Below are 27452 nucleotides of genomic sequence, written 5' to 3' on the forward strand. Positions count from 1 at the left end.
AATCTCACTGGTGAGAAGTGCTATCCCCTAGGGACAGCCAGATACACTTACATGCAAGTTACGGTATTCAAGGAACACTTTGGGAATACCGAGGAAATGCAACCCCCAACCTTTCCTTATATACATGTATTTTAAGAGCAATTAGATCATATTCTTGATAAAAGCAATCATTAAAATGTCAAGGAAGGCCTTCCTATGGTTTAAACACCCCTCCATCTTCTAATCAAAGTGTTGGTTATTTTAGCACTAGGATGGAGTTTGTTTTTTTTTAAAAGTGTACATATCTCTTTATGAGACGTCCTCACCTTTCTTGCAATTTCTTGAGTTTCTCAGGGTCAGCTTTAATTTTTGTGTCTTCCTTATCTGTGGATCCAGACACTGCCATTCTGCTCCCACTGTCACTGTGACTTGGGAAATTGGACACTGTAAAGAAGGTCAAACGTATATTTTCCTGCAGGGACCCCGACACATGCAGGTGGTCCTGTAAGTTCTCCATCCTCTCAGATGGAGAGGAACTGGAAGATTCCACCAGGGATGAGCTGCTTTGAGGATTTACTAAGAGACTTTCGGTGTATAACGGTGCCCCCTGAGACTGGTTTCTCAAAGTCGTATCTTCTGCTCCCCTGCCATCAAATTCAGGCACGTTGTCTACTGGAAGATGACTGTGGTGGTCAGTCCTGGCCAGTGGGTTCCTATTTCTAATGGGGGACAGTGGCCGACGCACACTAAATCTTGAGTTCCCTTCTGCGTCTGAACTGTGAGTGGAAGTAGGTGGTGCCAGCAGGTCCCCTGGGAAATTGTTGCTCAGAGCAGAAGGTATTAATGACCCGGGAGTGTTGTAGGGGGAGCTCATGGGTGGTCTTGGTGGTATCAGTCTACCCGAAAGAAAATAGTCCAGGGAACTACTAGAACTGTTTAAATAGGCTTGCCAGTCTCTTTGGTAATTGTTGGGGCTGGGCCTGCTTCCCAGGGGAGAACAGTCACTGGGCACACCTTCAGCACTGGGCTCATCCAGTCTGGGCTTGGCCTTGGTGTCCCACGAGTCAAAGGCCTTTCCCTCATCTTCACTGTCATCACTGCTGTTCTCTTTAGCAGCGACCCCACAGGACAGCGCAGGCTCTGGGGCCATCCTTGGCCCGAGAGGAAGCTGCTCAGGCACAGGCTCTGGGGCCTGGCTTGTTCTCAGTGAGCTGTGACCAGACTCACTTCTCACGTCATGAGCCCTGCAGTTTTCAGGATGTCCTTCGAAATTTTTGTTTTTGCCCAGAGTGGCGGGAGCCCCAAGAACTTGACTTCTCTTGTGACCGGAAGGAGAGTGGAGGGCGTGCATGCCAACCAGCAGCAGCTCCTCCTCCACCTGGGTTTCCTCGTCAGTGTCGTTGTCTTCTCCCCCAGCATTGAGAGATAAAATGGAATAGAAGTCTTCATCTCTGAACCTAAATGGTGCCCTCCGAGGCCCCCCCACGGCAGCCATGAGCGGTGGCCCCAAGGACTCGCTTGATGACGAGTGAGAGGAATTTGCTCCCAGGAAGACCTGGGATAGGGCTGGAGGGGCCTCGCTGGGGGAGAGCGCACTGGGGTCTACTTTTCGGGCCCTCTCGGGGGTACTGTCAGGCACCATCGTTTTCTGGGATGACGGGACCAAGTTTCTTCTCTCTCGGGTCGTCCTCTTTGGCTTAGTGTCACTTGTCCATGTCGGGCTTTCTTGTTGGGCTATTGGATCTGCGTGGAGAAAAGACACACCTGGATGAAAGGTGCTCATGCTGGAAGGGATCACGCTCAGTGAAATAAGCCAGAAAGAAAGAAAAATACTGCATGGTCTCACTTATAGCAGGAATGTAGAGGATCCAAACAAGGAATCAATTAAAAAAAAAAACCCTAATTGTAATAAAGTAAAAATCAAAATCAACAGGCAACAAGAAACCAGAGACATTCTGCAGGGGGAGAGAAGGGAATAGGATCAAAACAAGGGTGGGACAAGCACAAGGGCCCATGGTGAATGGTCACGGGTGAATGGGTGGTGGGAATTTCATGGGGACTATAACCGAGATAAAAATTCATACATTGCACAAAAATGAAAAAGATGTAAAAAAAAAAAAATCAGAAAAAAAAAGAATAAGGTGCTCATGGGTGAAAAACATCTAACCCCAAGAGTGAGAAGTCCCTGAAGGCAATCTACAAGCCCCTGAGAGCCCGGGGTCATGGGGTACGAGGGCGCGCTAGAGTTGGCTTCATTTTGTGGCTTCTGACTCCCCCTCCGTGCACTTATGGATCTCACGTTGGTTTGGGGGAAGCAGGGTGAGGACACAGATTCTCTGCAAGAGCTTTGAGAAGCCTGTCCAGCCCCATGTCGCGGTCAGTCGGTCAGGGCTGATGACGGTGCCTCTCAGAGGGTGGGTCTCATCCGGTGTTTATTGATGAGCAAAACCAGCCCTCAGGAGTGGCTTCCACAGCCGCCTCCAGCGCTTTCTCACCAACGTCATGCAGCACACGCCCACGAACTCCTGCTTCCCTCAATGCTTATGAAAGCACAGTTGACCTTGGCAGCTTGGGGGAAGGTTCTAGAAGCTCTTGCTCAATTACACCAATGATTGCAGTTACATAGATTACTTCGAACAAATAAAACTTATATATTGCTCCTGAAATCACGATCGCTAGGCAGTGTGAAGCCTCTGGCTCTGATAGAACCTTCCCTCCATGCCTCCTGAATCTAAAGTGTGTGCAGAGGTAGAGAGAGGAGAGGGGCAGGGTGCTCCAGGGAGCAGGGATTTCTATTTGGTGAAATCATTGGGTCAAGACTTGCCTTATAAAAATAACAAATCATTGGGGCTTGTAATGTCTGTGTCACACACTCACACTTGGGCCTCATGGCCCAGTGGAACAGGTACCTCAATCACACACTTGATAATTGAGGGTCCCCGGCTCAGGGAGGTCACCCAAGATCCTATGATGGTTTGTGTTCTAGCCCCTATCCTGTGCTACCCCTTAAGAAACCTGCTGAGCTTCCAACTTCCTGGTGAAAATGAAAATCCATTTAATTCAGTGTCATGCAGTTACTCGAAATTTTTTTCCCCACCCTCTCACGTGGACAGGACACTGCAAGAACGTCTCTAATCCTATTTATCTTTATGTCCCCTGATACTGGCCCTCCCCCCTCTACCTATCTCTGGGGACCCTGCAGCATCTGCTGTCCTTCTGCTTCTAAGTGGCTCACTCCGGAGAGTGGACAGGACGCCACCGGTTCGGGAAGGCCCGTGTGATACAGCAGGTGACCAGCAAGTCCTCAGCTCGTCAGGCTCCCACTTATTTTAATGGGGCGCCTCCCAGGGAGTGTCACTGTGAGTCTCTAAGGTCCTGGCACTCAGGAAGCCTCTCTCTCGACTGCAAGGACAGTTGGTGACATGGTGCGAATCCAGACTCACGCTCTCTTTTAGACACCAGCGAGGCTCCCTCCTCAGACCCCATGTGGGCTTTAGAACCCCCAGGAAGAGCCCTATTGCCAGCAAGTCCAGGATGCTCTGAGCTCAGGCTGTGGCTGTAGTGAGTGGGCCTGTGTGCCCTCCCCGGCCGGGCTGACCACCCGACAGGAACAGAGGCTCTGCCCAAACAACGGAATTCTCCTGAGTATTTTTATTTTGAGAAAAAAATTGGGAAGTGTGGGCTCCAGCGGATGGCTTTCCACTGGGGAGTTGATGAAGGGGCTCAGAGATAAGCTCTGGAGCGCAGGAAATGGAGCCTTCGGCAGACACAGTGTGCCAGGTGTGGGGCAGCCCTCAGCCGGGAGCTGGCTCAGCGTGGCTTTGGGAGGTACCTGCCAGGTAGAGACTTGGCCAGGGCGGTTTCTGAACTTGGAACCTCAACAAGAGCCATAAGCTGATTCACAGAAGCCACTGAGCTGTCACCGGTGACACTGGCCTCCAGGCAGCCCACGGCGCTGGCCATGTGCCCTGCTGAGCTGCTGTGGGGCCCTGGAGCACCTCGGGGTACAGCCCCACCCTACCTCGGCCCCCCTTCCTCTATGAAAATCCAATCAGCACTTCCTTGTGCGTGAGTGTGTGTGTTTTCCCCAAAGGTGGCAGACGGTGCCATGCTATATTTATGCTATTTTAATCCTATTTCTTGTGTCTATCAGATAGGGAGCAGATTTCAGTAGCTCTGGGGCTGGGAATAAACACCCAGTTTGCTATGCCCTGGACCTATTCATAGCACAGGGCCCAGCGGGCTGTGAAGGCCTCTCCCAGGCAGGCGTGGCTCCAGCTGTGGGCGGCGGGCCTGCCGATTTGAGAGTTCAACCCGGAGCAACTGAATGTTCTAGGGCCTGTGAGCTAAACTCAGACAAAGCCTCCATCTGCCTAAGACCAGCCCTTTGTCTAGGCCTCTGCAGGTGCTTGACCAATGGGTCCTGCATCCCCACAGTCATCTGCTTTCCATGGTTTTTCTCTGGTTCTAGTGTGGTCAAAGTTCCTTGCAGAAATCATGAAAAGGATGAAGACATAAAAATCATCCATCTTCCAAATTCAGGTGGCCATAGCTGCTGCTCTGGAATGCAGGGTGGGTTACTAACGCAAGACCTCAGGCTGTTTTCCTCCTATGGAGGTGCTAAGGGAGCATTTGAATTCTGGGTAAGGCCTTCAGGTGGAGCCCTTTGGTTCACCCCTCACTCCCAAGCCACAGCCCTGACTCTGTACTTCTCTGGCCAACTTCCTTCCCCTTTTGTACCCTGAAGGCATTTGAATGTACAACCCAGGGCTCTTTTATCTAGAAATACATGTAATTTTTGTAAAACAAAGTTGGGATATCTGGGCATATATAACTTTATGTCCTGCTTTTTGGTAAGCATTATCTCTGGTCATTAATTGTTCTTTAAAAACAAATCCCATAGTGTAAGTGTTCAGCATATAATGCATCATTTAATTCTTTATTGTTGGGTACATCAATTGTTTCAGGGGATTTGTTGACATAACATCACAGGTGATAAGCATTCTTGCTGGATAAGGTATCTTTTAAGTAGTGGTCTCAGGGCAGATGGAGGCTTTTTCTGTTTTAGCTCATCTCACCTGGAATAATCAGTTGCACCTAGTTGGCTAGATTTGCTGGTGTGAAATTGCTGGGTCAAAAGGTATGAATTTTCTAAAGATTTTTGACACTGCCAAATTCTGGTGACTCCCATAATTGTGTTACCAGTAGTGAGGCCAAGGGCTTGGGCGTTAAGAGCTGCCCCAACATTGCCCAGGAAAGGTTAACTGTAAGTTTCCCTATCAGTGTTGAATGTTACTATAAAAGCCTTAGCCAACTTGGTAGACCAAATTTATCTCATGCAAATTTACATTTTAGTGAGGTTAAATTTTTTTTTAAGGTCCATTAGCTGTCTGCATTTTGGCTTCTGTTACATTGTCATGCCTCTTCCCCTTGGTTCTGTAAGGTATTCATGTTCTTATTGATTTGTAAGTGCTTTTTACATATTACCTCTCTGTCATATTTGCTTCAGATCTCTCCTGAAACAATTCAAATGTCTGGCTCCTATTCCAGTTTATGCAATCCGCTTTAGGATACGAGAGAAAGAACTAAGGAGAGTCTAGTGAGGAGATAACTGGGGAGCCTTGGCTATAGTAGAAAATTAGGACAAATTCTTAGCAGATCTCAGGATAATGCAAGACATCTTCTGAGTATAGATGGAGGATGGTATGAGCCTCATGGGTTCAGGAATATTTAATGTGTGGGGAACCTCACCTTTCAAATAATATTTGGGAGTTAGTTGGGAGGTGGCAGGAGAGAAACTACCAGTACTGTGTTGTCTACACAAGCCAGGTGCTGCTCAGAATGTTACTTCATTCAGTTACTATAGCAATGTATTGAGGTAGATTTCATTATCCTTGCTTTAAGACAATGAATGGTGTCTGAACCACCCAAGGGTCCATCACTGGGAGCAAGAGGACTAGAATTCGAAGTGAGGTCTGTCCTTCCTGACCGGAGGCCTTCCGTCATGGCGGCAGGGGGCTGGAGGGAGACTGTGGGTGTCTCGTTGCTACAGACTCACATTTGCTCTAATCACCCCGAATTCCAAGCCACCCAAACACTGCCATGTCCCCCATCCAACCGTGCACAGCATCTGTGAAAATAAAGGCTCTTGTGTTATTGGGTGTTACGAGTGTGATGCTCAGGGGCTTCCCAGAGGGGAGGACAGGCTGGGGGCAAGGTTGGCCCCGCCCTTGAGTCTCGCAGGGGCGCCTCTGTCCCTGCTACGGTGGGAGAGGGTAAGACGGCCAGCAGAGCGGCTTGGCTTTGCTTGGGATGAACACTCAGGACCGTGAGAGGATGTGGCCTTCCACGTGTTTTGAAATCAAGCGTATGTTCTCTTTGATGTGATTTCTTGCACATTAAGATCTTGACCTTGGGCCACAGGGGAGAAGGTGTCCGTGGGAGGTGAGCTGTCTGCTATTCACAGACGCCCATCATCCCGCCTGGGAGGTGGGGCAGGGTGCGCTGTGCCAGGTGAGACCTGCCAGAGCTGCTGGCTGCTGCTCCACCCCACCTGACGCACCCGGCACCACCACCCGCCACCCACCACCCACAGGTCCCCTCCAGTAACCGGATGGCCTGCGTCCACTCAAAAACCATGCACAGTCACACTCAGGAGCCATGGCAGAAAAAAATTTTTTGAAAAGTGCCCCTTGGCTTCAAGGCCAGTTTTCTATCCTCCAAGTCTGCCTGTTCCCACCAGCCTCTCTGGGAGAAGGAAATAAGATGCAATAGTTTGCTTTGAAAACCATTTAAGCATTTCATTTTAAGGTATACGCTGCTTCAAATAAAAGCACACGTGTCCAAAAACCACATAGAATTCATTAGGCCACAGCACCAGTCAGGTCTCCTCTCTGAGGGCCAAGATGCGCGATCAGGGGGTCCTTACCTGCTCTCCTGAGGGCTGGCGCTTTCGCTGGCTGCTGCAGCTTCTGCCTGCCTCGCTCCCCAGATGCTCTCAGGCTCTGCATTTCTGGGCTGACTGTCAGTCTCCCCAGGTTTGGCCTCCTCTTTTTTGATAATATCTGTGGCGCCTGGGTTGCTGGAAGGTGTAAAATCTTTTCAATAATTAAGCTTTTATAGGAAAACCTCTTCTATAAAGAGGTTCTTGTATAAAGAACACTCAAAGGGTCCAGCCATGGGGCTGGGAGCTCAGACAATGGCCCCAGGGCTGGGAGAGGTTGGAGATGAGCTGGATTTGCCACCTGGTTTCACCATCTTGTGGCATGTGAGCTTGGGCAAATTGCTTCACCTCTCAAAGCCTCAGTTTCCCCATCTGTTACATAGAAGTCACAAGAGCTATTCCCAAGGCTGTTATCACCACACAAGAGCACCTGGGACACCAGCCATCACCTGGGGCTCCTTTTGCTAAGAAGGTTCTCACTGTCAGTCACCAGCGTTGGGACGGGCTGTTGGTAACACTGTTGAGAGCCTTCTACCGGTGGGACACACCGGGCCCCCCAAGGGCTCAGCCAAGTCAGCATCACACCTGCTCTGGACCTGCACAGTCATGTCCTCAGGTGGTTTGCTAGCAGCTAACATGGCCTTCAGGAAGGTCCCAAGCCTCTGGGAACACACGCCCTTTTTCAGCTCACGTGCCACCCACAGGTTCGCTGGGCAAGGAGACAGGACCTGGGGTGCTCTTGGGGTTTGCGATCCTAGTGAATATTTTGTAGAGTCCACATGTTGAATTAGGTTGCTATGAACCATATCATATCAGTTCTTTTTCACGTGTGTTTAGCATTAGTGCTGGTGTGCTTTGGTATTTTCCACGCCTCTCCTCAAGTTCACACGGCCCTTAATTGAGACTCTCTGGACTAAACCCTTGAGACAAGTTGCTGGGTGTATCCCTTCCAGACAGTTCAGGGACTTCACAAGTAGCCGTAGCCTGTGGGCCACCAGGCCTCTGTCTGGGTCGGGGCCCTGAGTGGTGGATGAGAGGGCCCCTCTCCTGGCGCCGGGAACAATTGGATTTACGTGGCAGAGTCTAAGTTGTACAATATTTGCATGAAAAGCTCTCACCTGGGTTCTGGAAAGGAGTGTGAGCTCTCCTTGGTGGCCAGAAGCCGGTTTATCACAGTGATTGAGTCCTACCCATCCTGACAGGCCCCAGGAGAGGCTCGTGGGCCCCGGGGAACTTCCCGGAAGAGATGGCCTGCTGGTGGGTATGTTCCAGCCCAGGGCCAGTTGTGGAGCCCAGAGAGGCTGTGGACATGACCAGAAAGGCACAGGAGACTTCTCCAGAAAAAGAGGATGTATTATTTGGAGGGTGGAGGGTTAGGAGGGAGAGGAGAATGTGAGAGGAGGACCAGGGCCTTTCCAGAGGACACGTTGGAGCGTTGCATTCCTCTAACCCCCAGCTTCTGCCTCACCCCACCCCAACTCTCAGAAGGCAACACCTGCCTCTCCCCTGACAGACAGAGGAGGAAGGAGCAGGAATCTTATTTGTTATTACCGAGGAAGAAACAGAGAGAGGCTCAAGGAAGGGGCCTGGCTTGGGCTCAGGCCATGTCCAGTGCGTGTTCAGGACGTGACCCAAAGGTCTGGTCCGTTGGATCTCACTTTGATTCCTAGCAGGAACCCCACCTTCACACCCAGGCTGCCCAGCCTTCCACGGCCCCTGGTCTCCAACCTCATACACACCCCTCGCACCGTCAGGCTGCTCCTCCCTCCCAGAGGCCTTCTCTCCCCGGCACCCCCCGCCCCCACCGCCTGCACTGGCCAGCAGGCCCTTTGAGGCCAGTTTTACATCCTTCAAGTCTGCTCTGACTCTGCTTTGGCCAGAGCTTTTGGGATTACTATGGCCTTTAGCATTTAAATATCCTAAACTTGCCTAAACTTGGGTGGGTCTTTATCACCCGCCCGCTGTTCACTCCTTAAAGATGAAGATGCTGTGTGTTGCCTGATACTGACCACTAGCCGATCCCCAGGGCTCAAGGGGAGGCATTTGGCTCTAACTATGGGTTCACCCAAAAGCAGAATCAAGTTCTTATTGTGCAAAACACCCAAGGTGGCTTACAATAACAGATCCGTTTGTTTTCTTGTTCTAAGAAGTGCTTTCTTCAAAGCATCTGTCTCTGAAATGAGTTCCAAAGTGATACCCGTGACCATGTCTGTGCTAATCCAGTGTGGGGCAAGTGAAATGTTAAGGCATTAGCTGGGTTGGAGGCCCTCTGACTGGGGGTTTGAACTTGCAATTGTAAAATGGGACTATTCCTCTCCTGTTGAGTTATTGTAAAGCTGAGCAATACATTTAGTGATTCTGCATAGCGATAATAATGCTAATAATGCTAATAGTAATAATAATAATAATGGAAATCTGTATTCACTCCCATGAGAGCCCTGAATTTGACCAGAGACTTATTGTTGTGTGGGATTTATAGGTTGAGATGAACTCATTTAGCTGCGTTTATTCCCATGTCATTCTTGCTGTCTCTCCCTCATCCTTTCATAAAATCCAAAAGGCAAATAGCAACTTTTTTTTTGGTAATTTGTTCAACAAATACCTGTGTGCCTTGGTTATACAATAATTTGAGGGTTCACAGAGATGAGTTAAGACATTTTGGTCACAATATGAAAGATTGTAATCTGATTTGGCTGCACAGCTGACGTCTTCCTTGTGATGTCCTTCAGAGTCTATGGAAAGCAAACTCTTGGGAAATCTTCCTTCTCCAGCTGCAATTACAGTGGTTGAGGTGACCTGTATGTCATCCTTTGTATATCCATGGGCTCAACAGTTTCAGTCAACTTCTATACGAGCTCCTAATTGCCTCGCCCACTCAAAGGTGAGCCAGACTTGGGGTCTTTCTAAGGTGATCTCACTGAGGCACATAGAATAATCTGCAGGAAGACCAGGTCGTGTTTGCGTGGGGAGATGAAGTGTAGCAGATTCTTTAGCTGTAGAACAGACCCTGCACCCTACAGAGGGGAGGCGATTGTGTTTGGGACTTTTGTCCCCAGAAAATGCAACATCCTTAAGTTCGTTAGTGGATTCTGGGAAGTCTGGGGTTTGCTTTCGAAGACACGACACCTGCACCTTCTAGAATCTGAGCCAGGTGGCACCTCCAAGAGCAAAGCAAGCAGGCAGCAGATGTGTCTGCCTCTGTCCTCTTAACAAAGCGGGGACAGGGTCATTGTTGACTGGAAAATTCTTAACTTGACCAGACGGGAAACAGGTGGAAAACTCATCTTTATACAGGACCCTGTGAGCTAAGTATGTTGACTGGTGGTGTTAACACCCTGGCCCTGGTTATTGTTCAGCTCCTGCACTCACGTGCCACATGCAGATGTGGTCTTGAACAGACAAAGTCAACAAGACAAACACAATCCTCTCCTTTGCTCCTTCCCCACACTAGCCTGATTTGGGTGCCTAGGAGGTGCCAAGAGTCTGTCTACCAGATGCCTTTTTGGTTTTTTTTTAAGATTTGTTTTTTATTTATTTATGCATACAAGAACTGGGGTGCAGGGGTGGGGGAGGGGGACGAGAGGATTCACCAGAGACAGAGTGGGGAGCAGAACAGGCAGATCGACTGAAACACACTGCTGAGGGGAGCAGCAGGCGAGACAGGAGAGGTCTGCTGCACCATGTGGGTCAGCTCCCTGGCTGGGGATCGAACTCATGCCACAGTGGCTGGTGATAGCTTGATAGAGCTGAGACTTAACCCCAGGGAGGCCCCAGAGTTTTTTTTGAATCAGTGCATGGCTCCCCTCAGTCCTGGGCAGAATTGCAGCTGAATCGCAGAGCGTGCGGCCTTGGTGGGACAAGCAGCTTTCTGTGCCATCGCAAAGAATAGGCCGCGTCTATTTGCCTACCTGGGTGTGCGGGAAATGAGTGTTGTCTCACGTGCCCAGAGGAGATCTTAATGAAAGCTAATTATGTACTATAATTGTGCTGCATTTTGGAACCCGGGAGGTGGGATTCTTGCTCCTGGGAAATGGGTGCTTCATAAGCAGGCAGGGGAGGGAGTGCAAGCAGTGGCTGAGCCCTGCCGGGTGCTCTGGGCAGGTTTTCAGTTCCCACGAGAGCTTTCTGAGGGGCCTGCCCGGGGGGCCCGCCCTCTTGGGGCCCAGGGCGTGATCAGACACAGAGGGGCCTGCCCCGTTTCTGGCGGTGACGCCCCCAAGTGTGCCAGACACAGGAGTGAAGAGAGCAGAGGCTTCTCGAGAGATGACGGGATTTTATTGGTCACTCGCTCCTCAGCGCCAGAGGACGGTGGAGTCAGTGGCAGCGGCTGGTCTTCCTGCTCCCCGCACACCACACCTCCCGGTGCCGCTGGTGGTCCTGCCCTCGGGCCCCCTCCCGTCCCCCTGCCTTCTGGAAGCCCGCAGTCCCCTCTCCCTGACTCCGCCACGCTAGGGCCTCACCACATGAGGTAAATTCTACTGGGCCTTCTGGGGCCTGGCAGGCACAGCACAGGGGTCTCCGCCTGGGTGGGGCAGGAGACGGGGAAGTAGCACAGGGAGGCTGGGGTCTGGCCCAGGGAGGAGGTGGCGGGGCTCAGGGGAGAAGGTGGGGTGGGGACCCGGAAGGAGGGAAAGGGAACTGGAGGGAAGTGGGGGCGAGGGTCCTGGGCAGCTGGACAGAAGGCCGGGGAAGCCGCTGGGGAGGCCGCCGGGGAGGCCGCTGGGGAGGCCACCTGGGTGGCCGCCGGGGAGGCCGCTGGGGAGGCAGCTGGGGAGGCCGCTGGGGAGGCTGCCGGGGCGGCAGGTGGCACTAGCGGCAAGAGGAGGCAGCAATAATTGGTATTGGGCTGCAGGGTAGGGGAGAAAGCAAAGACGGAGCAGTAAGGGGAATATTCAACACAGAACAGGGGGTGCTCGCTGTTGTCACCTGCACAAAAGAAAAAGAGCAATCAGGAGCCGCGCTCGAGGTGGGAAAGGATAGTTCAAAAAAAAAAAAAAAAAGCCCGTGAACGAATCAAATCTCAAAAGTTGTTCCCGGGGGCTGGGTGCCCAGGGGAGCCGGCTGGCTCTCACGCCCCTGCGGGGCTCGCCGAGGGCAGGGCCTGGCGCCCACACCCCGCACCAGCCTGTCCCGGGTCCGCCAGCCGCAGGGAGCTCTTTCCCCACCAGGTGCCCCGGGGAAGCTCCGGGCCCTCTCGCCACCCACAGCGGGAAGCCTGGGAAAAGAAAGGAGCTGAGTCGTCGGGTGGGGTCCCAGCACAGGGAGGGAACAGGCGGGAGGAGCAGCTAGGGGGGCTGTGTCCAAGGGAAGTGAACGATCCGCTCTCCGACCTCACCCGCCATCAGCCAAGCTTGTGGCGGGGCAGACGACGGGCCCTGACGCAGTGGAGATCGCGGGGTCCCCCCGGCATGACAGGGCTCAGCGCGGCCACGCACGTGGGTCACCTCGGCCCACCGCTTACTTCGCTAGCCCGGTCTTCTCTTTTGCAAAGCAAGGCAGGGCTTTTCCCACCTCGCTGCTCCCGGGGGGCCCTGACCAGCAGCATGGACGTCACCTGGGGGATCCTAGACACGCGGGTCTCAGCCTGCCAACGCCTGCCGAGCCGGCACCCGCAGCTCATCAAGGCCCGGGGTTTCCTCAGGAGCTTCACAGTCCGAGGGGCGAGGCTCGGCCGGCTCACGCCTCTGGGGTGAGGGTCACCTGCTGGGCTCGTGGGTCCCGCTGCTCTGGGTCGGGCGTGGGGCCCAGGGACGTGTGTCTGCATCAAGCACCTCCCAGCTGATTCTGAGCATTCCCGGCCCTGTGAGACAAGCCGCAGCTAAAACCAGCTCCAACTCTAAAATGCCACCGGGCCTCCTCGTGGGAAACCAGAAGCTCCCAGAGGATCCGCCGCTGTCACTCACTCCCGCTCTCCAAAGGCCGCCCTGGCTGCTGGGTGTTTCCTGCTGGCGGGGCCATTTCTGTGCTCGCCTTACCCCATCTTGCCTTGACTGGCCCTATTGTCCGTGGTTCTTCCATGAACTGTCTCTTCCATGTGCTCGCTTGATCCAGCCACCTCTTAGCGGAGAGCCTGGCATTCCTCCTAGCAGCCGCCTCTGCCTGCTCCTCCAAGACATGCCTTCAGGACCCAGTCCCTCCTCTTTCTCAGTCTCAGTCAAGGCAACCTGCGTTGGCCTGGTGTTCTGGGCCCCAGCTCCGAGTTCTCTGACACCCATCAGTGCCCAAGTTCTGCCACCTTAGCCTGATCCTTAAAGAACCCTCAAACTCGGGCCCCCTTCCCTGGCCCCTCTGCTTCAGCTCTGGACCAAGTCCTCCTCACTTTTCTCGGTATCCAGTGTAGCCACCGCCTGCTATCTCTCAGCTATATCTGGCTGCCCTCCCCCTCCCTGCCAGCCCCTTTGCAGCCAGATCAGCTTCTTTAAGTGCCAATCTGTTTGCATCACTTCCTGCCTGGACCCCTGGGAGGAACAGACGTTCTTTAGCCCCAGCGCTGACAGAGGCCCCTGGGAGCCCAGTTCTTGCCTACCTGCAGAGGGTGCACTTGACACTGCACACGTCCCAACCTGTAGCCTGACCCGAAACCAGAGCTTCTCAAACTCAAATGTACCAACAAGCACCCCAGAGATATTCAACTGGTAAACGCAGGCTCCAATTCAGCAGGTCTGCAGCTGAATCTCTGATCAGTTTGCAGGTGACACCTCTACTCCTAGACTGCAGACGCCATTGCGGCACAAGGCCTGGGACTATTTTGATCACCTTGATGTCTCTGTCTGTCTCTCCCCCACAATTCCTCTCTCCTCCTCCATGCCGGGCACACTCAGTACCAACTGTTGGGCGAATCGATCTTGCTTCCTCCTATCCTTTGGGACTTTTGCCCACAAGCTCTTAAGACACTCCTCGCTGGGGGCCTGTCGGTGGCCTGCCCTCATCTTGCCCCTCAAATGTCTCTTCTAGGCTGCTATTCATATAACTATTTCCCAGTTCAAAACAGGCCACAGTTATTTTAGATATTTATCTTTATAAATCTGGGTTTGCTGCTTTTTCCTAGTTTTACAAGAACACGTCTTGACAATAAGCTGCTCTTAGGCTGAATGGACTTTGCTTTTTCTCTAAGTCAGTGTCTGCTAATGGCTTAGGTTGAACCTGCTAATAAGTGAGGATAATTTCAGAAAACGTGGCTTTGTTTTAAAGAGCAAGATATTGGAAGCAGGCTCACAGGACTCCATCCAGAGGCATTTTCCTGGCACAGAACTGGGGGACGCTGCTTGAGCTCTAGGTGAGGGGAGAAGGCAGCAGAGGGCACCCTTATTTCCCATGCCCCTGGCAGGGATGTCCAGCAGCCAGAGCCTCACGGCATGAGGGCCTTTGGGGGCCTCCACTTGTGTTGGAAAGGAGAGGTGACTCCTTTCTGACCCAGGCTGGGGCTGGGAGGGGTCTTGGGAACAGGCAGGAGTTGGAGACCACTTTACCCCCCGCCTTCGTGTGCCTGCTCCCTGCTCCCTGCTCTGCTTCTCGCCGATCTGCACATGAATGTGTAACTTCATGTGCGTGGCTTATTTCTCACCCCACACCAGCATTCGCTGTGATCATGAAACAGGATTTCTGAGGATTTTGACTGCACACCAGACCCAGCTGCGTCTTGACTCACTACCCAAATTTTCCATGTCTTTTTGGAGATAAGCAAACCTCTGGCTGGGTGAACTCCTTCTGATTATTCATCTTTTTTTTCCAATTTGGTGTTTTGTTTTGGAAATTCAGGGTGCAGTCAGAGTGTCTGGGCCTGCATTTATGTTAGGATTAAGAAAATTTGTTTCCGATTTTCAGTAAAGGAAAACAAGACTGGGGAGAAGGGACAACATTAAGACCAAATTTTCTAGTCTGCTCCCCCTACATACTAAATAAATACAGCTCTCACACACCAGGTACCATAATGCTGTTGCGTGTCCAGGGCTCACAGTGTCAGACACTGTTAGAAGGTCTGAGCATATATCTTAGCCTGAATTTTTGTAGAAATCCCAACAGTAGATCTATTTGGACCCTCCTCTCCCTCATTTTACAGATGAGGAAACTGAGGCACAGAGAAGTTACCTGCCCAAAGTACACAACAAATAAAAGAGGGACCCAGATGACCACTTAAGCGTTTGGACTCCAGAGCACCTGCTTGTAATCTGCACCCCCACAGGAGGGAGAGAGGAACCAGGAGAATCACCAGCCCAATCGTTGAGACAGTTCCAGGGACTATATGCTCTTAGTATAAAGTGCGCGGGGGAGAACAACGACCAGAGGACACCCTCTCAGTCACTCGTCTATATGTAGAGGGCATGATGGTCCCTGTGTTGTAGGGAGCCACTTTTAGGGGTACTTGGTGGCAGTTCACATGTCAGGGGAAACCCTTAGTGGATTGGCACGTATGTGAAACCACCGCCCCACCCGCAAGTTACATGACTTTATTTAAGAAAAGCATGGCGTGATGCCGCTGGGAGGTCAGTCTGCTGGGCAGATGCTGCAAATATTTCTCTGTGTCTGATGCTTCTGTTTTGCACAGAATCTCAGGTCTGATGTGGGGGAAAGCTTTGGTGACTCACTGCCAGCTTTTGATGTCCACCCCCCAACCCCCAGTCCTTTAGGAAGATATTTCTCTACAGGGGTGAAGAGAAGTAGGAAACTGAATTTACCTGGTGAAATGGATCAGCGTGACCAGATAACAGAGGCCCCGCATCCCCTTTTTCTGTACCAGTAGGGTATTTATCTGGATTTCTGAGTTGTCCACACCCTTCAACCTGACTTCCCAAATAGGCTCAGCTGGAAGTCTTGCTGTGTCTCTGGGCTGGGGTTTCCTTTTGCTGATCATGGGCCCCTGGGGGTGGGGTGTCTGCCTATGGGAATGAGTGGGTCTTCACACACTCGGGCTGGCTGGTGCCAACCTGGTGACCCACCCAGTCAGCCGCACACCTGAGTGGCTTCCACGGCAGCTGACATGACAGCCAGGCCATCAGACAACAGAGCTGGCGCTTTTGAAAGACTTGCTGCAAGTAACATCCCTCCTTTGATGACACGGATCTCTTTCTGCCAACTTGGCTCTCTCGCCTACACGTTGGTGTTTTCCAGTCTAGTAATTCTTCAGATGTGATGTTTTAGGGAATGTAAAGGGAACGAGTCCTCCCTTTTTGTCAATGTTGTAAGTTCCATATGGGGTTGGCTCGGTTTGGAAAACATCTGTATTAATCAGACAAGCTAAAAATCACCAAGTGGGCATGAATGGCTCAGGGGAAAGATTTTTCTCCACAGACGACAAAGCACACGGTGTGGGCAGCCACCCCACTTTAGCAAGCATTTTTAGAAGGCTAAAAATTATAGCGAGTGGATGGGGTTGCATTCTTGAAACGCAAATGCAATTTTCTTTTCCTATTGAAAACACCCTCCATTTAATAAATTACAACACGTATTTTGAAATATTTGGGGGATGATCTTATCAGCCCTATTTCATTCTTCACCACCCAATAAAAAAAAACCCAGTTCCAAGTAAAAATCTTCAAGATGAAATACTGTCAGGTGTGGAGATGCTTTCCTCTGGCTCAATCAGGGCAAAGAGTTGGGGCTTTGCCTGAAAGGACGTCATTTCAGCAGTCAATTTGTTTTTTTTTTACCTCATTAGAGCAATAAAATGTGGGTGGTTAAGCTGAGTGAAAGCTGCCATATTCTAAACGTGCATTAGGACTTTGCTGGATGGGCCCGAGCTCGGCAGGAGCTAGTTAGGATTAGAAAGTCGTTGTGATTTGGATTTAAATGAATTGCTCTCGCTATTGGAGAATTCTTGGGCGGTTAATTTGGAACATTTCCATTCCAGCGCAAACAGAAGGCTCACCTTTCTGCCTGGTTATCCCAGCTCCGACGTGGGCCCCCAGGGGGTTTGTTACGACAGATGTTGGCTTCGACAGGGAGAAGCCCAGGGGACGCAAAACTTCCAGTCGGAGTTCTCCCCTTTCTGGATACTATTAAATCATTCCTGCCTCGAGCGCAGGGCTGGTCTTTGCTTCAAAGGCAGCTCAAGAGTGAATTATTTACCAAATTGCACAAAAGGGAGGATTTATCAAGCCCCTTTTCTCCCAGAAAGGACAACCCCAGAACTGGAAGACTTTATTACTCCCTTTCTTTGGCTATAAATTATGCCATTCAGATGCTTTTGAAAGCTTCTCTTCATGCTCTCGCTTGAGTCATAAAACTTGATACCTGGGGCCAAATGCCTTTATCCTCCCAGAAGGGTGAAGAAGATGAAAAGGCGGCAATTCTGGGCGATTTGGCAGAAAACGTGTGCAGTGGAGATGGCTACTCTGTGTGATTTGCACCTCCCTAAATGCCAGTCTCCCCTGGAAAGAATTTTGCCACTTGCATAAGGTCGTCAGCCCCTAGGAAACCTGAGTCAGGCGCTGGGGAATCTCCAGGTGGAACCAACACGCCCCCTGTGATGCCTGCCCTTACCTTTAGTTCACAGGCGCGAGATCTGGTGACTTTCACTAAATCCGCCACTCACCTGTGGAGGGTTTGCTGGGGCCTGCTTTCTCTGGTTTCCTGGGGGTCATGGTGCTTTTATGTTTCTGCTTGACTGATGTTTGTTCAATGGCTGGAAGTCTGGAATCACTCTTAGCCCCAGAAATCTTGGTAGGTGATCTTGGTTCCTCGGCTTCAGGTTCTTCCTCTTCACAACTCTACCGAAAACGAAAGGTGTCTGAGTATGACGAAAGGTGTCTGAGTATGAAAGGCGAGGAGGGTCACAGCTTCTCTGGGCAGAGGGAAAAAGAGGGAGCCAAAGGCGGGGGCCCCTTGAGCCATAACTCGGGAGGCTTCTGCTGGGCTCAATGCCCCCTTTCACCAGGGGGACTTTGATGGATGGGGCGTATCAATTTAGAAATGATAGCAACGCTGGTGAGTCTATTTCATAGAAGATTATGAAAAGAATGTGCTTGTGTGAGTCTATCTTATAGAACATAATGCAAAGAAAGTATTTTTTAAAGATTTATTTATTTATGCATACAAGAGCTGGGGTACAGCCAGAGGTGTGGGGGGTGAGAGGATTCACCAGAGACAGTGGGGAACAGAACAGGCAGACTGACTGAAATACACTGTGGAGGGGAGCAGCGGGCGAGGCAGGAGAGGTCTGCTGCGCCATGTGGGTAGCTCCCTGGCTGGCCGGGGGATGGAGCTCGTGCTGCAGAGGCTGCGGACAGCTTCATAGGTTGTGTCTTAAGCCCTTGCGCCAACAGGGAAGCCCCAAGAAAGTATTTTTGACCTCTAAGTAAGTTGATGACCAATAGCTATTCACATACAAAGCTACATATGAAAGCAGGACACATAATCAGCGCTGTCAAACTTCTTGCTCTTTGTTATTTGAACCACTTTGGGGGAGGGAGGGGGACGTGGGTGAGGAAACATGTTCCTTATGCAAATCATCTACTTGACAATGAAAATTTAGATGGTGTATTGGTACTGAAGAAATCCGACCTCAGTATAATATTCTGAATTATTTCATATTTAATATTCTGAAATAGTGGGCGCAACATCCGACAGACAAGAAGCTTTTCAAAATCCCCCTACAGGTCAGCCCGACATGTCTCTATTCCTGCAGAGTCGGATCATCTCAACACAGCTTTGCAGCCAACCATAAAAATCCTGCAAAGGTTTTCATACTTTGTCATATTTACAGAGGAAAGCAATGTCTACAGGTGACCCACACTTGAAGGGCTGTGGAAGTGCCACGGGACCATCCGGGTGTGAGTCTGCAGACCCTCAGCGCCGAGGCTGCCCCCCAGACACCCCCTTCCTCCATGTCCCCCACGCTCGCCACCTGTGCCAGTTCCTATTGATTTTTGTCCCTCGTTCTCGCTGACAGTTGTGGCTAGTTGGGGCATTTCCATTTTGGAGGCCCCTGACTCAGGAAAACACCCTGGACAGTTGGGAATGACTGGGCATGACGTAAGACAAGCGCAGCTTTGAAGGGGTCCCCTAAATGCCTGTCTCCCCCCAAGGGACGTCTGCGCATGTCTGCGGGGCGGCCAGGCCGTTATCCTCCTAGATTATAAATCGTGTCTTGTGCCAGAGAGTCTGGATACAGTCTTCAAGCAAATAATTATTGCTGCTCCCCCCATCTTCAGAGAACGGAGCACCCCAGAGGAAGGGACAGGGAAAGGAAAGGAAAGAAAGAACTGGTTGGTCTTCCCTTTCCCTTTCGGTTCTGGAATGTAATAGAAATCCTTGGAAATGATTCTGAAACTTCTGAGGTGAGGCGTGAGGCCACGGGGGCTGAGTCAGACTCTCCATCCTCAGAGAAGGAAATGTGGACAAGCTGTCATGGTGCCGTGTCAGGCTCCCAGCAGCTCTGGGCGGGGGCGAACTTTCTTCCACACACTGCACATCACTGGGGCAGGGGGTCTGCTCACACGGTGGCGGATCCATCAGTCCTTTATCTCCAGCCAACAGAAAGGCAGAAAAATCCCTCTGGGCTAAGCCCACCTGATATCTGTGGGCCCAGCATCAGGGCAGGTGTCCACTATTAGCTGTGGGCCCATCCCAGGCAGCCCCAGCCAGGGCGAAGGTTCTCTGCTGGCCGTAGGCCGAGGTGAGGTGGGACGAGTTGGTGAATTTTTTATTCATCCATTTTTATGGCGATATTGACAGCTTTATTGCGACGTGACATCCAGTATTGTCGAAGTTCAGGGTGAAGGCTCTTTATTAGGAAGGGTGTTAAGTCATGTTTATCCTTTCTCGACCATTCATTACACCTCAAGCCTTTAGCAACAGCGAAGAGGTGAAAGAAAGCTTGGCCAGTGAAGCCAAGCCTAGGAGGCTGTTGGTACTCATCCTCGGGCGTCCAGGAATTACAGCCGGAAGTGGGAAACTGCCAATAAAACTTCAGTGTGTGCACCTGGGTCTTTTCCTCCTTGCTTCCTTGAGTAATCTTCAGCAAATCCAACTTTATGCAGCTTTATTCAGGTCCCCACCCCAGTCTCTTCTGTCCCCCCTCATGGAAACCCATCATTTTGTCTTGGGAAGTTGACCTTGACGGGAGAAGTGGCAGGACCTCATTCTGGCATGAAAGGGTCATGTTGAAGCCTCTGGAGCCCGCCTGCTGGGACCCAGCCTGGCACTTTCCTGCGGTTGTTTGGTGACCCGGGGTTAGTGTTAGTTCTTCTCTCCGTGTCGGGTTTTCTCATGCCCAAGTAATGGCGTCTCCCTTTTGGTGGTTCCGCGAGAATCAGCACCGTGGCTGGCACACAGAAGCTGCCAGCCGAGTGCTTAGCCATTTCGCAAATGCCTAAACATAAACCCCCCATTGCTGAAAGCAAAACCAAAAGCCCCAGACGGAAGGTCCCATGGGTGTTTTCACCTCGTCCAAAGAGACAGGCACAGTTGGTGGCCAGTTCCTACTCAGACTCTGGGTCTCTTCCCAAGGACACAAAAGTTAGAACGATCAGTCAAAATTGATCTAGTTTGAAGAAAACCTACACTTTCTTTTCCAGACAGTAAAACTCTGCTGGCAGATAGCTGACATTTTAAATATCAGTCTTTAAATTATTTTGGTTTGAAGTTAATTTTGCAACGATGCCTTTTCTGTTGAATTTTGAACAGGAACTTCCATTTTCATTTCCCCCCTCATGTATTCCTGAGTTGAAACATCACGTGGAGGGAGAGACAACAGCACGTTGCTGTTCTGTTGGGGCGAAGATCAGCTCTGGCTTTCGAAATCAAAGCCTAAGTCTTTAGAAAGCCATTACACGGCACATGTGTAGACTTCACGTCCCCGATTGGGCACTGGAGGAGGAAGCTCCAAGTAAAGCCTTGCTAACTAAAATAAGTCATTGTTCAAATGAATCATGACTTTTTGGAGTTGAGTCTGAAATGGCAAGTGACAGAGCGCAGAGCCCAGGACCAGAGCCAAGACTACAGCCGTCAGGGCAGAAATGACAAAGTCATTTTCCAGTGCTCGCTGGATGGCTCCTTTCCAAGACCCAGGAAATTGGTTCTCAATTGGCCTGGCTTCCCGCCCCCTGCCCTCCCCCCAAGATGTGCAACTGAATTCTGATAGACTTGTTGTAAGGGTCAGGAATGGACACAGAGCAGGTTTTCTAGAATCCCATGCAGACAGGGTAAAGGAGGAATCAGAGTTCTCAGTGGTTTTTTGCAGGTCTTTTATTGGGGTTCACCAGGCATATGGCAGGCAGGGGTGCTGGGGCATATGGCAGGCAGGGGTGCTGGGGGGCCGGGAGGCTGGCAGGCCTCCCAGCCCCCAGCAAATCCTCACTCTATCTGGGCTCTCTGGCGTTCTCTCTGCTTCTCTGCTCTTCTGTTCGTTCTGCTGCTTCTTGGCTTCTCTTTCTGCTTCTGCTGCTACTGGCGTCCCTGTGACGCCGCCCTTAAAAGCCCAGTCTCAGCCCAGGTGAATCCCATCTACCCATGCCCACACCCTACTCCAGGTGCCCGCCATCAGGCATGCATTCAGGACCGCAGGGTCCCGTCATCTATCCTGATGGCGGGAGGGCAGAAAAGCCTGACATTTTTCCTTACCCTACACTTGTACAAAACCCACGTTTCATGTCACGTGCTGGGAGGCTGAGCCACGTTGCACGTCACTGTGTCTGAGGACACAGTGTAGCTCAGGACACGACGTGGTGTGAATACGAGGGAAGAGGCAGTGGGGCGGCTCGGCCCGGGGCTGAGGGAGACTGTGTTTATTGCATCTGAAATAGGTTTGGTCTCATGGGATGATGAAAGACAAGGATCAAGGCGGCGAACCTCAGTGCTCCTCACGGTAACGACAAGGGAAGGGTGTCCGAGGGGCTGTACGTGCAAATGAGTGTCATCCCCCAAATGCACATTCAAATTGCACCTCAAATGCAGGAGCTGCCTCGGAGTGGAGGGCAGCTGGTGTGCAGAGCTCCTGGGTAGGATGGCTATCTTGACGCGTTCTAGAAATATAAAGCCAGCATGTTCTATACAGAGGCTGCTGTAGCACAAAGTGGGTTGAACACTCCCTCTTATCTAGGACAAACTCTAAGAGCAGCAAAGTCCTTAGAGGCGCAGGGTAATTTATCAGAATTGTAAACTTGAACAATAAGAAGAGAAAGCATCAGGAGCCTTTTGCCTTTATTTGGCTCAGCTACCACTGAATCCAAACTGCTGCTTAACCCCATTTGTCTCTCCCACCTCGAGCCAGAGGAGGCTGGGTTGGGTCAGCAGGAGAAACCATTGCTCTCCATTTTACCCCAAGATGCTCTTCGGAGGCAGAGGGGTGGTCACATGCATAAATATCATGGGCACCTGTCTCTGCCATCCTATTCTGTAGAGAGCTCTTCCCCCTGGCTGCCCTCTTTCTGATTCTCGTGCTAATCTGAGCGCACCAGTGGCCTCGGCGATGATAGTCTTTGTGTTTGGTGACCTTGGGGCCTGCTTGCTCTCTGAAGGGAGGCCTATGGGGTTTCAGAACTTGCTCCAGGATTCAGGCCGTCCCACCACTGTAAGCTGTGGAAATGGCCATGCGTTCTGACACTTGCTGGGTATTTCTTTTCCTTTTCTTTTTTTTTTTAATGTTTACTTTTATATGGCATTGTTGCTTTTCTTTTTTTTAAGATTTATTTATTTTTATACAAGAGCTGGGGTACAGGCCGGAGGTGCGGGAGGGTGAGAGGATTCACCAGAGACAGAGTGGGGAGCAGAACAGGCAGACTGACTGAAATACACTGCTGAGGGGAGCAGCGGGTGAGTCAGGAGAGGTCTGTTGTGCCATGTGGGTTGCTCCCTGGCTGGCCAGGAATTGAACCCGCGCTGCAGAGGCTGAGGACAGCTTCACAGCGCTGTGCTCAAACTGCTGAGCCACCAGGGAGGCCCCTTGCTGGGTATTTCTTTTAATAGCAATTATTCCCCTACATGCTGCAGAAATCGAGTTGATATATGTGGCCGGGGTCCATGTATTTTCATGCCTCAGGGGATGCATGTATGGCGTTCTCTGAGATGGAGCTCCATGTGGTGGGCAGTGGGAAAGGAAGTGGGTTGTGGCCAGAAAATTGTGGGATTTTAAAAATTGTTGAGTGGTGCATTGAATCTACCTCAAGCTGGGTTCCTTTCAGATATGGTTTTATCATAATGCGTTTCTCCTTCATCTTTGATTTGAATTCAGATTCCCCTTTAACTTGAGAGGAGCATTTGAGAAACAGGAAAGACTTAGAGATCATCCATGAAAATACTTCCTACTCCAAATAATAGTCACAGATTGTGGGGACTGAGAAGTCTCATAGGCACCTATTGTATCTTCAGCCCCACACTTCAGTGTCTTGGTCTGTAAGCTTTCAGTGGGAGAGACAAGAGTAAGATGCAAAAAAACATTTAATTAAGTGGTAAATCAATTCTAAGGGTGCAAGGAAGTCACTGCACAGGTGAGAAGTCATGGAGGGGCTTCGCGAAGGAAGTGATGTTTTCTGGGCCCTGAAGGATGAGTAGGAACTGGCTTAGACTGAGGTGAGCATGTGAGCCAAAGTATGGACAGAGTAACAAGTGGGCCTGATTCTTGGACACGAGGCAATAACAGCATAGGGGTGGCCTGGCTCCTGAGCGAAACTGAAGACAGAGCAGATGAAGCAGAGAGTGGGTAGGGATGGCCAGATCCCGGGGTGCTATTCAGCCATAGGATGGATTTTGGTTCCCGTTCTAGAAGCCACAAGGAGGGGCTAAGCAGGCCAGTCAAGAACAGCCTCCATTTTCGAGTAGAAAAAGGCTTAAGGTGGTATTTAAGATGTAGCTGATAGGTTTCTTTTTGCTGGAAAAGACAACGCATCCTGCATATTTGCCAGTGAGATCATCTTTTTGGAGTTTCTGTGGTTTATTTTTGCAAAGCGCGAAATTCTTTATTACCAAAGAAATGCATGCGTGTAATGGGAACAATAAAGGCAAGCATAAAGGAAGAAAATTAAAAACATCCCAAAGTCCATTAACCTTGAAATAAAAACTGCAAGTAGCTTGGTCTGCATGCTTCCCTGGTGGAGGATACTATCGAAATTTCCACCGAAATCCTTGCTAGGGTTGAGTTGAAGCTGGGAAGTGGCCGCCCGCCTGGACCTGAGCGTTTTCACCACCACTGGGTCTCAGCAGTGAGCTTGAGTGGGGAGGGTATGGACAGCCGGCTTAAGAGGCCACCTCTGACCGTGCCTCTCAGCTGGAAAGGCCACCACTGACAATCCCGTGGCCAAGCAGGATTGTCACCAACCCAGGAAGTCAGAGTAGGGGAACCTTCCCTGAGGAAGGGGCCTGAGCTGGGAGCTGGGACAAGGTGGGAAGGCAGGTGAGCACTGCAGGAGCAACTTGCAAAGACTCTCTCACAGGAGGTGGCCTGGCTCCTGAGCGAAACTGAAGACAGAGCAGATGAAGCAGAGAGTGGGTAGGGATGGCCAGATCCCGGGGTGCTATTCAGCCATAGGATGGATTTTGGTTCCCGTTCTAGAAGCCACAAGGAGGGGCTAAGCAGGCCAGTCATGATCTGAGCTGCACTTGTATCAACATTACCCTGCCTGTGGAATGAAACGGGGGGTTCATGGGGGGGCATCAGGAGGCCCCCGCAGAGACCCCACTTGGCCATTAATAGCACAGAAGAACACACGGGCGGATCAGAATGAGATGGGGAAAGGAAAGTTGACAGGACTTGGCGATGAGTTGAACATGGGGGAAGGAGGAGAGACTGTCAGATTCTGATGAAACGTCACAAAAAGGAGGACAGAAGGGCACACTGGGGCCTTCAGCATCAGGCCCGCGAGTCTGAAGGGTCTTTGAGAAACCCAAGGGGAGCTGATTGCATCAGCAATTGGCTGTGCAGACCCGGAGCTCTGCAGACCTGGAGGTGTCGATCTGGGAGTCCTGGCAGGGGACAGCTTGACTTTGGCAGCTACGATGTGGATGAGGTGACCTAAGGCGAGTGTGCCAAGGCTGCTAAGGGGCAGGGCATGAACCTGGGTGGCGAAAAAATTACATCTTCATTTCCACTACCCTCTAAGTGAAATCTAAGCTTATTTTCATTTACGAATACAAGCAACAGAGCACGGTCGTATTAGCAGTACCTGTGATTTTGTAGCCAATAGAAATCACAGATATTTTCACATTTCATTAAATTTGTTGCTGATGTCTCAAAATACCCCTTGCACCCATCACTTGTTATTTAATGTGCTAATAAAGAGGCACATAGATTCCTGAATCACAGATTTCTAAAAATATTTCGGAGACTGTGTCAGTAAAAGTAGTTTCCTTTGAGGTCTTCAGTATCTTATTTTATGCATTTGAGCATATTATTTTGAGAAGAGGCTCCAGAGAACCCACCATCCCGCCTCAGAGGTCTGTGACACAAAAATAGGACCAAACCTCCAGATGGAGAGAGGGAGAAGAGAACCAAGTCGAGGAATTCCAGGATGCAGAGACTGGGAGGAGGAGGGAGAGACGAGGCCTCCAGGGACAAGGAGGAGCCCCAAGAGGGTGGTTTTAGGGACGCTCAGGGGCGCGTGTGTCGAGGGGGAGCGAGTGGCCAGGCAGGCAATGCTCTGAGCGCGCAGGCCCAGGGGGACAGGAGAGACCTCTTGCCTCGGACGTGGAAGTCACTTGACGAAGGGTTGTTTCTGTGGAGTGACGAGGCTGGACGCCAGATTGGAGTGGGCTGAGCTGCGAGGAGGAGGCGGGAGATGGAGTCACTGGGTGTAAATAATTCTTTGGAGCACTTTGGCTGTGAAGGAGAAGAAATAAGTGGAGAGGATGCGGACCAAGGAAGGGCTGTTCTGGTTTTTGGTTGCTGGTGGGTTTTTGGTGGGGGCCCTTAGATCACGACTCGGGTGATGGCGCGGGAGGGAGGCGCAGGCAGGAAGGGGTGGTAGCTGGAGTACAGGTCCCCAGGAGAAGGAGGTGGGTTCCTGGGCACAATGGAGAGGCGGGTAATGGGTGGGAAGAAGGGGAGGGTGGTGGGCAGCCGTGAGCTAAGAAGCTTCTGTCGGAGGACCCCTGTGGCGTGGGGTGAAGAGAGGAGGCCTTGGCGAGTGGAGGCAGGCAGGGGGTTGGAGGTGGAAGAGAGAGTTGACGAGAGCAACCAGGCGGTGGGGAGGGATGCCAGGAGGTTTGTGGCTGTGATCTTTCAATGGTGCCATTTTTTCAAAGTTGGGTGACTTTTATCCAGTTACCCAAAGTCGGGTGACCAGTGCCTGGGTGTGGGCCCAGGGACCATGGAAGGGGAGGATTTTTCCAGAGAAGTGTGAACAAAAAGGCAAAGGGCAAGGGAATTATTAAGAGGATCAAGCTCGGGGTCTGGACTGCTGTGGAACCAATGAACCAGAGGCCCCACAGAAAAGAGAAGTTCTGTGTGGCAGATCTAGTTGAGCAGAGAGCTAGAGGCCTGGAGACCAGTGTGACCAGCATGTTTGGAGCTTGGGGGGGGGGGGGTCCTTTTGGTTGACCAGGCAGCCTCAGATGTACTGCTGGCAGAGAGGTGGGGCGCTGAGTAGAATGGTGGGGGGCACTCAAGATGCATTGAGCAGGAGAGCTGGAGGCCTGGACCAGCACATTTGGAGCTGGTGGATCCTTTTGGTTGACCAGGCAGCCTCAGATGTGCTGCTGGCAGAGAGGTGGGGTGCTGAGTAGAATGGTTGGGGGCACTCAAGATGCGTGGGGAACGAGCAGCCAGGATGTGGCTCGTTCTCCAGATGGTGCTGCTGTCACCGAGGCCAGTGGGGCATCAGAAGGTGGGCTGCGCAGAGACCCAGCCACCACAGAGTTGTCACCGAATACAGAAGCAGCCAGGAGACCGGCGGGGATGTGAGGGAGAGGGGTGGTGGATAAAGCCCCCACCGTGATACTGGGAGCAAGAAGGACAGCCTCCTACCTCCTGATCTTGAGGGGGGATAAGAATAGTGCCCCCTGCCTCAAAAGAGGGTTGCTCTTGAAGTGAGGCCTGAGGCACCATCACTTCCCACCTGTGCAGGTCTCCCTTGACGTCCCTCTATCCCAGCTCCACACCCCTACTTCCAGCTCTCCAAGTCCTGTCCCTCCTGAAGATCTGTGCCCTCTATGCAGTCTCTCAGCACCACCCCACCCACGACCACCACACTCATCAGACACTCAGACACTGCCTGGAACTGCAGCATCTATGCCATGCCTTAGTTGACCAAATAAGAACCTGGGGGTTCATTCTGACATTCCCAGAGCATCTAGCACAGGGTCCTGGAGATCATTTCCTCATGAGGAGAGCAACATAAAAGCAAAACGAAGAGAGGTTTTAGGGTGAAATGCTGTCATAGTGTTAATATCTTCAATGCAACTTCTCAGCTATCCCGCAACTGAAAAATTCTTAAATTTCAATATCTGAAATTTAATTTTGTTTAATAAGTCATTTGGTTATAAGAGTTCATTGGAAGCATTGTTTAAAGGGAGGGAATTTTAACAAAATGTCGTAAACTGAAATACAAAGCATAATGTAAACTGCGAGAAAGCCACTTTGGTAGAATCTTCTCTCGTGCCC

General features: G+C 51.2%; 1 protein-coding gene across 1 annotated transcript in view; it reads right to left on the reverse strand.

Moving 5' to 3' along the window:
- The window catches only part of MARCHF10 (membrane associated ring-CH-type finger 10), a gene marked incomplete at both ends in the record, with an annotated part of 66398 nt that overhangs the window by 22954 nt on the left and 15992 nt on the right, over positions 1–27452 (reverse strand). The window contains 3 exons of the mRNA XM_084238029.1: positions 306–1722; positions 6908–7060; positions 17454–17628. Of these exons, the coding sequence (XP_084094155.1) occupies positions 306–1722; positions 6908–7060; positions 17454–17628 (1745 nt within the window). The remainder of the gene's footprint in view (positions 1–305; positions 1723–6907; positions 7061–17453; positions 17629–27452) is intronic.

Source organism: Talpa europaea, assembly GCF_964194135.1.
Source record: "Talpa europaea genome assembly, chromosome: 7".
NCBI lineage: Eukaryota > Metazoa > Chordata > Mammalia > Eulipotyphla > Talpidae > Talpa > Talpa europaea.